General features: G+C 51.5%; 6 protein-coding genes across 6 annotated transcripts; 2 read left to right on the forward strand and 4 right to left on the reverse strand.

Moving 5' to 3' along the window:
- Positions 1 to 125: 125 nt before the first annotated feature.
- Positions 126 to 1801, reverse strand: AYO21_00155 (hypothetical protein; the record flags this gene model as incomplete). Its single annotated transcript, XM_022650145.1, has 2 exons — positions 126 to 833; positions 881 to 1801. 2 exons carry the CDS (start codon positions 1799 to 1801, stop codon positions 126 to 128), a joined length of 1629 nt encoding a protein of 542 aa, XP_022517471.1.
- Positions 1802 to 2282: 481 nt separating this feature from the next.
- On the forward strand, positions 2283 to 2855 carry AYO21_00156 (hypothetical protein; the record flags this gene model as incomplete). Its single annotated transcript, XM_022650146.1, has 1 exon — positions 2283 to 2855. The coding sequence occupies one exon, from the start codon at positions 2283 to 2285 to the stop codon at positions 2853 to 2855; it is 573 nt and encodes a 190-aa protein (XP_022517472.1).
- Positions 2856 to 3521: 666 nt separating this feature from the next.
- On the reverse strand, positions 3522 to 4794 carry AYO21_00157 (hypothetical protein; the record flags this gene model as incomplete). Its single annotated transcript, XM_022650147.1, has 3 exons — positions 3522 to 3801; positions 3927 to 4161; positions 4383 to 4794. 3 exons carry the CDS (start codon positions 4792 to 4794, stop codon positions 3522 to 3524), a joined length of 927 nt encoding a protein of 308 aa, XP_022517473.1.
- A 702-nt stretch (positions 4795 to 5496) lies between these two features.
- Positions 5497 to 8511, reverse strand: AYO21_00158 (hypothetical protein; the record flags this gene model as incomplete). Its single annotated transcript, XM_022650148.1, has 1 exon — positions 5497 to 8511. The coding sequence occupies one exon, from the start codon at positions 8509 to 8511 to the stop codon at positions 5497 to 5499; it is 3015 nt and encodes a 1004-aa protein (XP_022517474.1).
- Positions 8512 to 11243: 2732 nt separating this feature from the next.
- On the forward strand, positions 11244 to 12141 carry AYO21_00159 (hypothetical protein; the record flags this gene model as incomplete). The annotated part of the gene is made up of 2 exons (XM_022650149.1): positions 11244 to 11253; positions 11390 to 12141. 2 exons carry the CDS (start codon positions 11244 to 11246, stop codon positions 12139 to 12141), a joined length of 762 nt encoding a protein of 253 aa, XP_022517475.1.
- Positions 12142 to 12614: 473 nt separating this feature from the next.
- Positions 12615 to 14301, reverse strand: AYO21_00160 (hypothetical protein; the record flags this gene model as incomplete). The annotated part of the gene is made up of 2 exons (XM_022650150.1): positions 12615 to 14231; positions 14287 to 14301. The coding sequence occupies 2 exons, from the start codon at positions 14299 to 14301 to the stop codon at positions 12615 to 12617; spliced, it is 1632 nt and encodes a 543-aa protein (XP_022517476.1).
- Positions 14302 to 14665: the final 364 nt, after the last annotated feature.

Genomic DNA, 14665 nt, shown 5'->3' on the forward strand with positions numbered 1-14665 from the left:
CTGAACGGCTGCTATGATCGTCTAAATTTGGGATTTGCTTTTGAAATTACGACTTCCAGTCACGCTCATTGAAAGAATCGAACGAAGATAGCTTCGCGCAGCTGGAAAGCCTGCCAGTCCACACCTCACCTCTTCACCCGTTTGTGTACATGCAAAGATGCGGAGCTGTCGATGTTTGGGGCTTCGGCATCGCCGATCGTCTTGGGCCAGATCTTTGACTGAAGGAGCTCGTTTGCATGGGGACGTTGCACACTCTGCCACGAAAGCATCTTGATAAGCACATCAGCAATAGAGGCTGGTCGTGATTTCAAGTTCCGTATGATATCCTGATGAGCGACGGTGCTTACACCTTTTTCCCACCGGCAATGTTCCTGGAAGAAAAGCTGATACCCCGAAAGTCCCATGGACCAAACATCCACGCGGCAATCATAGGGCTCCTGGTTTAGACTCTCACTCTGATATTTAAGCTTGAGGACTTCCGGTGCAAGATATGCGATTGTCCCACAGTAGTGATCCATTGAAGTGGTGTCAAAGGTAGCGCTCCCATAATCAATAATAATTGCGTGTACAGGAGAGTACGACACGATCATCATATTCGTGGGCTTCAAGTCTCTATGCATGATACCATGTTGATGCAGATGGGCAAGCCCTTTCAAAACCTGGTGGAAGGCAGACATGCGAACATCATATGGCCTTTTGGAAAGGGTCAAGTCAAGGAATGTCTGTCTGGCCAGTGGAGAATGAACCAGGTATACATCATTGATCTTGGACTTGCCTGTGCTGTATTCGTCGCCTCCCGAATAAAGATCAGCCATCAAATGGCAGAGGTTTGGCTTCCTAAGTAAGTAAATGGAACTCACAGATTGACGGGCAAACTTACATGGTTTCCTATTTTCTTGTAGATCTGGATTTCAAGTTGGATTCGCGCGACTGTTGCTGGTGTGCGCTTGACACGTTTGATTGCCACGGCCCGACCGGTAGATTTTTCGAATCCGGCCGACACAACACCACTGGCACCAGATGCAAAGGGGGAATGTATCAGAAACCCATGCAGTTCGTGGTGGTGCTCAAGAGGTGTCAGCTCCAGAGACATGGGAGGCACGTCACCATCGGGATGAAGCTTGGTGAACAGCTCTCCTAGCTTTTCCCGATAGTTATTCTCATTCAATCCGGTAAACTCCAAATTGTAGGAGAGGTTGCCAAAGGACAGCGCAGTACGCACTGACCCAAGGACTCGCTGCGAGCCCTCGAGTCGTTCAATACCATTGACCTGAACAACCTTGCCTTTGCCGACATGGAGCATCAGTGCACCATTTTGAGCATGATGGACCAGCCGAGCATGTCGACCATGGACATGATGTCTGTTTTTCTGGAGGGTCAACAGGAAATCAACGCCACCATTGACGAGATCCTTTCTGCCGCTCCCAATCACCCAGCCCAGCCTAGCGTGGTTGGTCAGAATCTCCAAGCTAAGTCGGTAGTAGCCCATCAACACTTGGGCTGGGTGCCCGTCTGTTGTATCACTAGAAACATCACTACCATCCCATTCAGGAGAGAGCTGCCGGGGGGTTTCTTCGATGAAAAGGAACTTCCGGATGTGAGGGTTCCAATCAGGTTCAAGCCTCGTACGTTCAGCAATGGAATGGAATGCAAGCACTGCCGCATGATTGACAGGGACTAGACGAGCGAAGTCGCCCTGTAGCCTTGCGCGGGTCCTGGGGCTGAAGAAGTGGTCATCCAGGGGAATTGTATCTGGCGTATTGGGTAGGGTTTCAGAACCCTCCTTGTCCGCATCAGCCATTATGCATATGGCATGCCCAGGAACGAGAGGGGCGAGCGTGGTCTCCGGGGGGACACCGGTGTTTATATAGTAATCCTGGTCGCAAAAAAGGCGTCAAGTGCAAATAGGCAGACGCACCACGAGGGGTGAACACCCCTGGCTATCTCTTCAGCATCATTTCCATGGCGTGATATATATGCTTGCACCGTGGATCAGTGAGAGCACGCATGGACGGCGTACCAAGGGGTCAGGATTGAAGCAGTAACCTTGAGTATTTGCATAGTCAATCGTTGTTCTCGTTCGTGATGGACAGTCGAGTCTCATTTGCGCTCGGCCAGAACCGGAGTTTCCCGTTGTTGCCGGCTTGGCACCCGATGCACGTGCCGCCCAGCCACTGGGCGGGTGCGACAACGACATTTGCTAAACCTCATCACACCGACAACTCCCATTCTTCAACTCTACCACTCCCTCTACTCTTGATGCTACTGCACACTTCGACCCGATGTTAGATGATAGTGGCTGGCGAGAAGAAAGGACGCGTTCGCCGTCTGCCATCCCCGACGATGGCATCCGTGGCTTCCTGGAAGAGAAGACAGCACACCTCTTTGCCACCCAGCTTCAGTCACGATTAGACGCCCTTGAACAAACCAGAGAAACCCCGAGATTCCTCAGACGCAACTCTTACAACCTCTACCTCGAGGGACACTTCGCCCTCCTCGACCCACGCGAACTTGAGCGTACCACCCTCAGCCCCACACCTCCCTCCAGTGACGAAGACTCGACAACCTCAGAACACACTCCTGACCCGAATTCCGAAAGCAACCGCTACAAACTGTACCTCAATGGAAATCTATTCGGGGGGTCCAAGACTCTTCGCGGCCGAATCGAACGGAAATCACTGCGCCAGCAAAAGAAGAAGGCCGGCAAAATGCCCAATTCAAATCACCGCATGTTACGTCGCTCTAGAGATAAGCCCAATTCGCTCTTTTACGAGTTGGAATGGGTGGGTAGGAACGCGGTGACCGTGTGCCAATTGACGCAGGACAATGCCGAATCGGGTAACAAGAAAGGCTGAACGCCAGAAATCCACACATGGGGGTTTTGGCTAGCCCCCCACCATGGGCACAGAGGTCCAGTGATCAACAGTTCACGCGAGTGTCATGCTTTTCAGAAGAGAATTGCATCCCGAATGGGACTTTCTCAGAAGCATGTCGACGCTATGAGATCACATTGGCCCCCATCCCAGCCTCGTGCCCCTGCTCACCAAAGGCACGGCTTCAACGATTTAAATCCGGATGGACATCACCTCGCGTCTCGAAGAATCGAAGTCGCAAAGGTTGTCAAAATGGGTGCGGTGATCAGTGCAGGACACCCCTTCCCACCGTCACGTGGGCGACCGACAATATTTTGAGCAGCTCGGCATGAGGTGGCAATATTTTGTCAATATATCTCTGAGAGTGGGTAGGGGAAAGAGCCAGCACGGCAATCTTCCCTCTCTGTTCAGGGCTTAGGACAACAGCTTTGGAAGATCTTGGATATTATTCTTTTCATTCTGTAGGGTATTTGACTTTAGCGGGAGTTTGATAGTCTTTATATTCAATTAGTTGTGATTAGCCTTGTGCAGCAACATGTCTGCCCAAAGGTTGGATCACTTTTTCACACTGCCTCTTCGATTTCTGTCCGACAATTCGGCTTGTTCTGCCTGTTATATCTTCCTTCACCGACGTATCCATCGCAGGAGTCATGTCCAAACCCCTCTCCCCACCAGCACCTTGACATTTCCGACTCTCGACAGAATCAGAAGGACGATGGCGGTCGTCAGTGAACTCAGGATGGCCACGAGGATCAGATGGCCCGGGGTGAACGTGCCAGCCGGTCTCTGCGACCTTCCCACCGACCCCGGCGCGTACGGACCGACCATTTTCTTGATCGGCTTCACGTCCTCGGCCACGGCGGTCTTGACACCGCGCTGCATGCCCGGCAGGCCGTCCATGCTCCACGCGTTTTTGTGCGCCCAGTACCTATTGTCGTAAGATCGAGCGAGGGTGCACGTGTCAGCTTTCAGTTTTCGGCACCGTTATGGGATTCAACATGAGAGAGAAACACGAGGGGGAGTGAAGACGACGACGACAGAACAAAAACGAACCTCTCAATCCCATCTTCCCTCTTCCCGGCCTTTTCGCTTGCGACGCGCTTCTCGAAAAAGTCGTTGAGTGTCGGTCGGAAGCTGACAAACTCGTAGCACGGCATGGAGAAGCCGCACGACGTGCCGACCTGGTGGATGTCGACCAAGATGATGGAGCGGGTGCCGGGGATGATTGTGATTTTTTGTGAAGCCACGATCTCATTGAATGCGGGCGTGCCGTATTCCAGGGGTGTGCCTGTACGGGTGGCAATGAAGGGGAAATGGTTAGAACAGTGGGTTCCACGCTATCCAGAGCAGACAAATGAGGGCAGACGAGGGAAGGGGGGGAGGAGAGTTCTCTCAGACTAGAAAGAAAAGAGACGAGACAAAAGGGCCTTTATGGGTTCTGATACTTGTCGATCCACGTTCTCTTTATTCGAATACCATCCATAACTTTGCACACGACATGTTACGTACCTTTACCCCAAAGTCTCAGAATCCGCGGCGGACCCGAAAACGCATTGAACATGACGGTGATGCGCCCGTTGCCCGGTTCGTGCAGATGCGAGGTCGTCTCGATGCCCGAGCCCGTCAGGTCCATGTACCAGAACTTGCGGATGACGACGTTCTTGTCGTCGTTGTTTGCCGATTTCTCCTCGTCGTCGCCATTGGTGTTGTCAGTGCCATCACCGCGCGCCGCACCGATCACTGAGCCGTTCTTGGGTTCCTTGATGACGCCGAAGAAGGGGCCGCCCTTGTCCGAGACGCCCTTGGGAGAGACGTTGACGTGTCCGTCGCCCGATAAAGGGGCCGAGGCGATGTAAAAGACCTTTTGCTCCAGAAGCCACGGGAGGAGCGAAGGGGGTAATGTTTCGAAGAACAGGCCCATTCTTACACTGTCCTGTCCTGTCTTGTTCTGTCTGTTGTCTTTTTGTCTCTTCCTCCCCTCTTTTTTTTGGTAGCCTATATCGACGCAGTAAGTTGGATGAGACAACTCGTGTGAAGTTGCTGATGTCCCGCCTGAAATTTAAGACGTGAGACAACCACAGCAGATGGTGTCAGACACTCCGAGACAGCAGCAGAAGAAATCGGTGAGTCCCGACAAACCACCCTGGATCGAGTGAATACAAATCCTGAGTGCTGAATATCCTGAATGGGGATGGCCTTGTCTATTTGGACTGCTGTACAAAGCAAATGTAAAGGACTTCGCTACTATTTGATACACACCTGGTGAGTCAATCCTGGTAACCCCACCATTTTCGGCTCAATGACGCCAATTCCTTATTCTGGGGTACGCCCGATATCGGCAACCCACAAACCCGGCAAGGCTGTACACAGGCGGCGCGAGGCTGAATTTTTCATGTCGTACTATGAGTGTAACTCGGCAATATACAACGATGATTGACTGTGTGTCTACTTAGACGTAGCAGGCAAACTACCGCTATCAAGCGCCGTGAGCCCTGACGTCCCATATCGTTTATAACAGGATATCACAGGCTGGTTTCCACGTAGCGAGACATTCAGCCTTGTGATCTCTCAGCCCCCATGGGACGATGCCAGTAACGATGCCAACGTATCTAATGCAGTGACCCTAAACCTTTGCTCGTTTTGCAGCTTCGGCGTCCATCGCCGCCTCATCCTCCCGTTGCCTCTTACAAAATTCCTCAAAACTATTGCCTTCCTTTATCCACACGTCCTTGACTTCCCACGTGCGCCGATCCCATTCTGCCGCCTTGACGGACCACTCCTTCATGGCCTTGTCATTTTCTTCCCGGTTCTTGCTTGTGCGGTCGGTGTATGGCTTCCTCTCTTCGTCCGAGAGCGCAGCCCACATCTTCCCAAGCTCAACTCGCACCTGATCCCGTTCGGATTGCTTGGTTTTCTTGCCGCTCTTCTTTCGGTCTTCTGTAAGACGTGTCTTGACCTCTTCCCAATGCTCTCCAGAATACAGGAGAAAAGAATTCACGTTGGCTTTTTGTGGTTTGACCGGTGGAGGGCCCAGGTCATCATAAATCCGGACCCACATGGCTGCGTCCCAGGCCTCGTGCAGGGCATTGTCTTTCTCCTTTACAGGTCGGGTGAAGGTGCCTGCGGGAAGTAGTTCGTCACCTTTCCGTTTGCCAGCTTGTACCACCATGTGGGTATCCATCAGTTTTAGATCCACCGGAGCTGCTGGTTTCTTTGTGCTGGCCGCGGGCACGAGAGTCGGCGGAATGGCTATTGGTCCCGCAATCGATTCAAATACCTCATGCGCAGCGCGCAGACCGGACAAATATGCACCGTGTACAGTCGCCGGGTGGCTTGCGATGGTGGCTTCGCCAGCGAAGAAAAGATTTTGTATAGGCGCAGCAATGAGGTCATAGTCGCCTGGCCTTGCTTCAGCTGCGACGTAGGAATACGTCCCTCGAGCGAAACGGTCTGATCCCCAGCGAGTAACGATTGACTCTAGGGGGATGGGAACGTTCGTCGAACCAAAAACATTGCGTAACTGCTCAAGACACTGTCCGACGAGGATCTCATCGCTGAGCCTTTCCGCTTCGTGTGCCGCCTCGCCAGCCATCAGAGCAATGAGGACGGGAAGTCCGGTTGTGTCAATGCAATTCCAGAATAAGTAGAACTGACCACGCCCTTCTTTATAGTCTCTCTGATGATTGCCTTGTCCGTTTCGAGGAGCTCGAAGAAGACCAAACATGTCTCTACCGATGTCCCAGAAAGGTTTCTCAAATACAAGGATGACCTTGTTGAGCAGGCCAAAGCCCATCCTTCTGATAGCGTCGCGCTTCCATTGAGGCAGGGGTGGATCGAATTGGATCGACTGGTCTTTCAGCACTCCAAGCGGAGCAGCAAAGACAACCTTGTCCGCTTCAATTGATTGTCCATCCTCGCAGGTGACGGTTGCTTTCGCCTGCGAGCCCGCGGCGCTGTATCGAATGCTCTTGACAGCCTTGCGTGTTCGGACATCAAGTGGCTCTGGAAAGCGATACAATGCACGCGGGACCTGCTGATAGCCACCAACGACTTGAGCATGTTCTCCTTCAAACTCGTTGCCAATGTCCTGGTCCCAACCGCGGAGGCTCAACTTGTCGACATTGGCTGCATTTGCGTATTCAAGGTTCGCAAAATGCCAGTTGATCAGGCGCAGGGCATAGGGCTTGAGGTCAAGAAACTTCTGATACTGGTCCACACCAGAATTCATGACAGCTCCTAGTGATTGGTTGAGCTGCGATGCAAGACCATCTAGCTCTAGCGTCTCATGCATCTGGGTTGTTTTTCGCAACAGAAAACCAAACTCCTTGGCTGCTTGGGCAGCGGGCAGTTGCATTTTTGTTTCCATGCTTGTATCCACTTCCTCCGAGGATTTGTCTCCTTTTGCAGCTCTGTGACCTGCGCCACGACGTTTTGATTTCTTATTGGGCAGGAGCTGGTCGATTGTGCCCATTGCAGTAGCTTCTTCAAACTGTTTGATGGTAATTCCATCCTCGTCGGGAGGATCACGTCCCGCCTCAATTAGATCCTTGTCACCTGATGCAGTTCTCTTGACAGTGTGTTTGAGTCGGTAATGACCAGTACGTTCAAGAATGTCATTGTATAATCTTTCAATCATTGCGTCGTTCACGCCGTTGACGGGGGTGCCGTCGATGTCGTAGAGGGTAGAGAGGTCTCGTAGGAGGTGGTATTCGAGAGCAAGCTGCCCACGAACAATGGCATCAAGGGGATTGCCGCGTTCGAACCCGACAATGATGTGTGCACCCATCTCGGCCGTAGGCCTTTGATGAGGCGCAAGCCTGGAAGATCGCATGCTGGTAAGCGGATGTGAGTAGATTCGCCCACCTATCCTTTCGCGGCCTTCAAGTACTATGATCCTTGGAGGAGCTCGATCAGGATAGTGCTGAAACAGGTTGGTGAGCTGGCGTGCGGTACTTAGACCAGCCATGCCACCTCCAATGACTACAATGGTCTCTCGTGATGTTTCCTTCTTACGGCCACGGCCGATACTTCGGCTGATGAAGGGTGGCTCAACGCAGCCGAAGTTGATGTAGCCTCGTCGCACGAGCCATTCGTATGCAAAGCAAGCAAGACGAGTCCATCTCTCATCTCTTGCACAACCAATCGCTTCATCAAGGTTGACGCTTACGCTTGGATTTCGAGTCCACAACCGTAGAATGCCATTTCGTATATTCAGATATACCGTGACGTGAGAATAACACAATTTGTCTTGCAACAACTTATGTTCATCTTCATGCAAGGCATATGGATCGAGCCTCGAGGCTTCAGCCGCTGCCACACACTGACTGGCATACTCGGAGGGGGACAGCCTCGGAGGAATGGACGATTTGGGTCGGCAGGCGGTCGAGGCTTTCAAGAACATGTACGGGCTTACATTGTTCGAAGTTTCGGATTTGACGTCCATCTTGAGTGTTATTTTAGTCTTTGGTTCTGGGGCTGAAGAGGTGACAGAACCCGAGGTCATCGAGCTGTTAGGAGAGTCACGGTTTTCGCTTTCAACTTGCAAGCTTCGCAAGATTGAGGCGGGGCCGCTGGATAAAGCATCGTCCGAATCGTCTTCCATCTTGATGACAGAATCGTCGTCCGAATAGTCATGCATGGTTTGATCATGGCTGGGCTTGATCAGTATCAAAATAACCACCAGTATGATTACATTGCTGCAACCATAGCGCACAAAGCAGGCCAGCATACCTTGAACCGACCGCAATTGACACCTTGGCTACATCAACGCCGAGTATTGTGGTAGACATGATTTCTTTGGTGTTTGATATTGCTATTGCTGCCGCCATATAGTCATAAGGTCATCAACGAGTGATTTGATATTGCCGACTGCCCAGCGCAATATGTGGAAAGAAGGGTCAGGAAGTAAATGAAATGATCGAAGTCGGTCTTTCAATAGAGGAACTGGCTAGCATTAGCATGGCTCGCATAGTCAGGGTCAAGGTGGACGGGGTGGGTGTGAGAGGTATCAAGTACCTGGTGCGCCCTCCCTGACCTTGGTGGTATGATATGCTCCACTAATATCGCAAACTCTTTCAGCTGACCTGACCAGGTCGATCTATTCTCGCCCTTGATCCTCCACGCCGTTCGCAAAGGAAGTGTAGGTTGACCAGAGTGCATTATCAGACTGGATCTTGCTGAAGGGGTTGTATTGGCAGGGGTGAGGTTGAGAGAGAAGAGAAAGCCCCAGGTGTGTCGCCGCCCACTAAATTGGAGCATCTCGGCGCTGTTCTGAGCAGCCGAGTTTGATGCAACTACAACTTATCCCGTCACCTCGACTCTCCTGCCAGATATCGCCAGATATATTATCAAAATGTTTACGACGAACATTACCTTCTCACCACATTACATGGCGATCTTTTCTGGAAGCTCCTGACCCGTCTTCGCAAGACAACCAGCTGCGCTTGCTCGCCTACTCCTATCCTTGTCCTTCGGGTGCACCCATTGCAGCCCCTCACCGCTACAGCCTCTCGTCCTGCGCTGGCCTGATATACCTTCAAAACCAATGGTACGAATGGAAATTCATCAAGAAAAATACCTTAGGGTCTCTACGGTCGAGTCAACGCTCGATCAGGATCATTACGTGCTTGTTTGATGGACGTCGTGGTGCATGTCATCGCCAGTGAAAAATTTGTCGCCACTTAGCTTGAGACATATTTCTTTGATATGGCGCTTGGCTGCCCGTCCATCAACATATAATCGGAGCCTGGGAGCTCACATTGGCGCATCCGATAATCATGATCCAATTGATGACCATATGTGATGGATTGCTGCTGAGTGATACATGATGCCCCAACCCTGAGCAACAGATGCACACTACGCTCATGTAGACAAAGGTATGGTCTCACTCAATCAAAACCAGTACTCAGCTATTGTCCGTTATATTGATGAAAACAATCTCGATGAACCACTGGTTCCTGCTTGCCTTGTGCATGTTAACTTACATATCTGGAGCTATGCTGACACGACAGAATATTTCGATACCATTCCCTTCTGGTGCTGTTCAGGTTCTTCTGCCATACGCTCCCAGTTCATGGCACTATACCTACTTTCTACAGTTGGTCGTCTCTTCAGACCATCACCTCTGCCCGCCAGACATCTGCGAACGTCGATACTAGAACCAGGCATTGGGTGGGACATGATCAAGAGCGTAGGTACCTCTATGGACCAAATGTTTAAAAGGCAATATATAAAAAAGAAAGAGACGAGGGTTTGAGAAATGCTCAACATCGAGAAACCCAGAGATGAAAGTATGGTCGCTCACGAAGGGATCATTGCACATATCATCAGCCTGAAGCCTGTTCCTCTCAGAGCGGAGGCGATAGGCGTGCTTTTCGTGTTGCCCTTCACGTGCCTTGCACCGAAAGGAGATGGAATGAGATATGAAACACAAGGTATAGATTTGTGCTACGAACGAAGTATATCTTGTGATCTCTGGTGGTGAAATAAAAGGCGATATTTGTGCGCAATGAGTTTCTCATTGACCATTTGAGTAACGGCTGTTGTAGCCAATTTCTACACATTTCACAATGACCGATGCGATGGCACTTATCTCGTCTTCAATCACTTTTAGACATTGTAGTCCCAGCGTTTCCCCTTCTTTCAAGCGGCGTTACTCGTCGATATCAACTCACCAGGTTCACAAACAGAGCTATGTTCGCAGAGCTGGGAACCACCAGGCCAGTGAATGAACGCAGGCGGGGCCATTCCGCATTCTCACCATTGACCGTGGCACTCGCGTCCCTCAACTCCCACTCCCAATCAACGAGCAACTTCAACCAAGTTCCTGCACTGACCTGCACAGAACGAGGCGAGTTTGACTAGACCTTGTGTGCCAAAGACAGTCATCATGTCATGAACCTACTCGCCAAATCTTTGTCGTGTGGGGCGCGAACCATCGAACCAGCAAAAGCAATCCAGCATCTCGGCCGGACTGCTACCACGCCTTTCCTTTGTCTTCCTACCAATACAGGCTCGAGAATAACAAGAAGAAGAATGGCCACCGTGAAAGACTCAGTGCCCCATATCATCAGGACCGCCGAGGATCCCCGGCAGAGGGGTTTATGGACAGCCCGATTGAGCAAGGTTGAACACATCAATTCCAAGATACGGCTGCTGAGATTGAGTCTGCAAAGAGATGGAGTAGGTGTGACCTTTTTTCCCCTTGTCTCCCTCTGTCTATCATGTCATATCATCATCTGTCTTGTTTGGACCATGTCTCCTAAATACTCTGGGTGAGGAATGCGTGCCTTGGAAATGTATATTTGCTCCAACCAGCCTGAGTCGTTGCCTGCATCCTAGTCTGGGCAGTTGCACAGTCTTGTCGTCACGATGGTTTACTGTATTTGTTTCTGCAAGAGCAATTCCAATTTCGATTCAGTGCAGCAGATATATTTTGCTTAATACCTCAAGAAGACACTGTTCCCCGGGCTCACATGAACTACCATTCTAGTAGCCACCTCTCTGCCATCTCCCAGGCCAATACGTGGACCTGTACATCCCCAACATCGATGTCGTGGGCGGCTTCACCATCACTTCGCCGCCTCAAGCATCTTCCCTATCTCAAGATGACCCACACATAGAACTGGCGATCCAGTGCTCTCCGTCAAACCCACCGGCAGCATACCTCTGGCGACCCGCCCAGGAGATCCTCGGCTCAACCGTGACGTTCCGCGTGGGCGGGAATTTCGTGTATCCGCCCCCGACGCTGGACCAAGAAGAATGCCGGGCATTGGACAGGGTGGTGTTCGTCGCGGGAGGCGTCGGGATAAATCCCATCATGAGCATGATCTCCGCGATGCATGTCTTGGGGGCGGACAAGCTGGGCGGCATGACCAGGACCGTCAGAGTGCTTTACGCCGCGAGGCGAGAGAGGAATGGCGAGACCGGCCTGGGAGAAGAGATTCTGTTCGAGAAGAGACTGAAAGACATAGCGGCGGAGTGGGAAAGCCACGCGCACGTCGACTTCAAATACACACTCTTCGAGACCGGCGGGCACGGCGATGCTGACGGAGTGACGCAAGACGACGTCGTACAAGGCAATACGGCAACGCGCTATAGGCGGTTCAGCCATGACGATCTCTTCGACGCCCTCGGGCCTGAAGGCAGCAGAGCCCACACGGCTGTGTATGTGTGTGGCTTGCCCACCATGACCGACGAATTTGTGGCTTTGCTGCAGAAAGCGCCAGGGATGGAGGACAGGAGAGTGCTTTGCGAGAAATGGTGGTGAACCCAGGAGTAAGGCCGCAGAAAGCACCTGCGAGAACTCAACACGCACAAGGGCCCGGATGGAACGGTGGAGAATGATCTTATACATTTCTCACAGGGTATGGGGTATCATGCCTTTCCTCCCTTGGGCCATTGCGCAGCCGCTGCCGATTGCACCACTTCCGATGCTTTTTGTCCACCGTCATAGCTCTCAATACCATGTTCAATAGAGCGGCTCAATCTCGATGAACCGAAGGCCAGCACAAAACAAACCCTAGGCCGTATCTTGCTTCGAAATCAACGTGAGCTAGCCTGCCCCGATCTTTAACCCTGAACGCCGTGTGACTGTACATGCAATAGTCGTGACAAACATCTCTTGGCAGGCAATGATATAACAGCATTGAAAAGCAACATTCTTGTGATCGTGAGTTGCCCAAAAAGCCGAAGTCCATGCCCGCGGTGTCGTATCCGAGCGACAAGATTTTCTTCTTTGCTTCACATGCCTGTGACGACCTTTCCACCATCCACTACTATCTGCTCATCAATCCTCTTCTTCAGCGTCTCTTCATCGCCCCACTCGAGCCGTTTCCATGTCGTGATTCGCGCCTCGTTCATGTCCATCTCAAAAAACCTCATTCTTCTATGGTATCCGTAGTACCCACCATATCCACCAAATCCGGCGCCGCCGCCGTAACACATCCATAGTGCCGGTTTCTTGTTCTTGTCATTCGCGGGCAGGCAGTAATCGTTCACATGGTCGTGGCCGCAAGAAACGACGAGAACGTTTTCTTCGACGAGGGCATCCTTGAAGTTTGAATTGTAGGCTGGGGCCGTAGGTGGTTCCGTCCAGTTTCCCACCCAGGCCAAATTATCAGGGTTGCGATATTCTGGTAAGGGTATGTGAATAAACGCCAGGTCCATGTGGATATGTGTGTATTCCTTATGTTTCCTTTTCAGAGATTGAGATGTACTCTTGAACCAGTCAATCTGGGACTGTTTGAGCCAGTCATAGCCATGATAGTGTTGTTCATCGGGGGAGTAGGAGTGGGTGTCGAGCATGTACAGCGTGAGCGCTGAGTGAGAGGAAGAGCCCCGTCCGAGGATTTCCACCACGTAATTGCCTACACCCTCAACATCTTCGGGGCCGGCGGTGGAGAGGGAGTAAGGAAGGCCGTCCATAATGGTCATTGATTCGGCGCGGTTGAGGTTTCCTTCATCATCATGATTACCGAATATGCCTGCGTAGGGAATCTTATGTCGAGCAAACATTTCAGAGTATTTAAAGATCGCGCTTTGAGCGTCAGGTGCGGTATCGCCGTTCACTTGGTCGCCAGTTAGGACGACAAAGTCTGGTTGCTCGTCTTCGATCATTCGAGCGAGGAAGTCGAGCGTGCGCGTATCAGCTTCGCATTCCTGTCCTTCCGGGAGTGCATGGCGACATTTCCCCAGGCCCGTCGCGAGATGGAGATCTGCTGCCTGCATGATCTTGAATTTGCCGTCTTTTCGTATTCGAGGGACAGGTCTGTCCACTTTCAGGGCAGGGCCTTTGCGGACCGTGAGACGAGGTTCGGGTGACTCGCGATCTACATCAATGAACAAGGAGATGTCCTGGACTTCCCAATTCGAGCGAGGATCAACCGCATCGTGACCAAAGAGGACGTCAACTCCTGTTACCATGTTGTCATGTCGTTTTGAGGACAACTTAATCCATATTCCGGCGGGGCGGGACTCCCATCTTTCATCCTTTGAAGCTGGATCAACAACTGACGGCTGCAACCGACCAATCTTGACTTCCGTGACCACTTCAGCATGGGTACTTAAATCATCTTCGCGCTGTCTTTCGACATAGAGGTAGGCTTTTGACAAGAAGCCTTTCCCCAGATACAAGTCTTTGTCAACTCGATGCCAGTTTTCGCCGTCGACTGTACATCGGCTGAAAGGGTTTAACGATGAGCAGGTGACGACCGTCAGGTCGGTGACCACGAAACCGGGATGGTGCGCAGGTAGATGGCTGTGGATGGCATTAGGGAGGACTCGGTATCTATTGTCGAGGAACAGGACGAGGAATAAGACAATCGTGATTAACACTCCAAGCTGTATCCCTGTGCGTACCTGCAACAATGGTTAGCGACGTGCAGCAGGTCGAGGTTGAGGCCTGAGCAAATACAAGTCTCCTGGTCATGTTCGCATGTGCAACGCGAAGGCCGCCTGAGCGGGCTCCCTCTCTGGACTGATCCGAGTCCTCGCAACTTCTATCCGATGTAGATCGATGATATCAATGATCATTGAATGCTCTTAGAACCGGGGTTTTGAAATCATGGAATGGGATAAATCCACACTCTCAAGTCTACCATGTTAGCCGTCCACCCGTGTCCCTGATCAAAGTGGCTCGTATTCGCGCGACGAATGATCGACAGAATTACCACAAGTAGCCTAGCTTGGTCTGGGCTTTCGGCAGACCTTCTACTAACGGTATGCTTTGTTGGCAGAATTTCAGTGCAGTGTCAAACTAATCCTTGTCCCTGAAAGAGAGGAAAGTCCGGGGC

This window comes from Fonsecaea monophora (genome assembly GCF_001642475.1).
Source record: "Fonsecaea monophora strain CBS 269.37 chromosome Unknown Scaff1, whole genome shotgun sequence".
NCBI classification, from domain to species: domain Eukaryota; kingdom Fungi; phylum Ascomycota; class Eurotiomycetes; order Chaetothyriales; family Herpotrichiellaceae; genus Fonsecaea; species Fonsecaea monophora.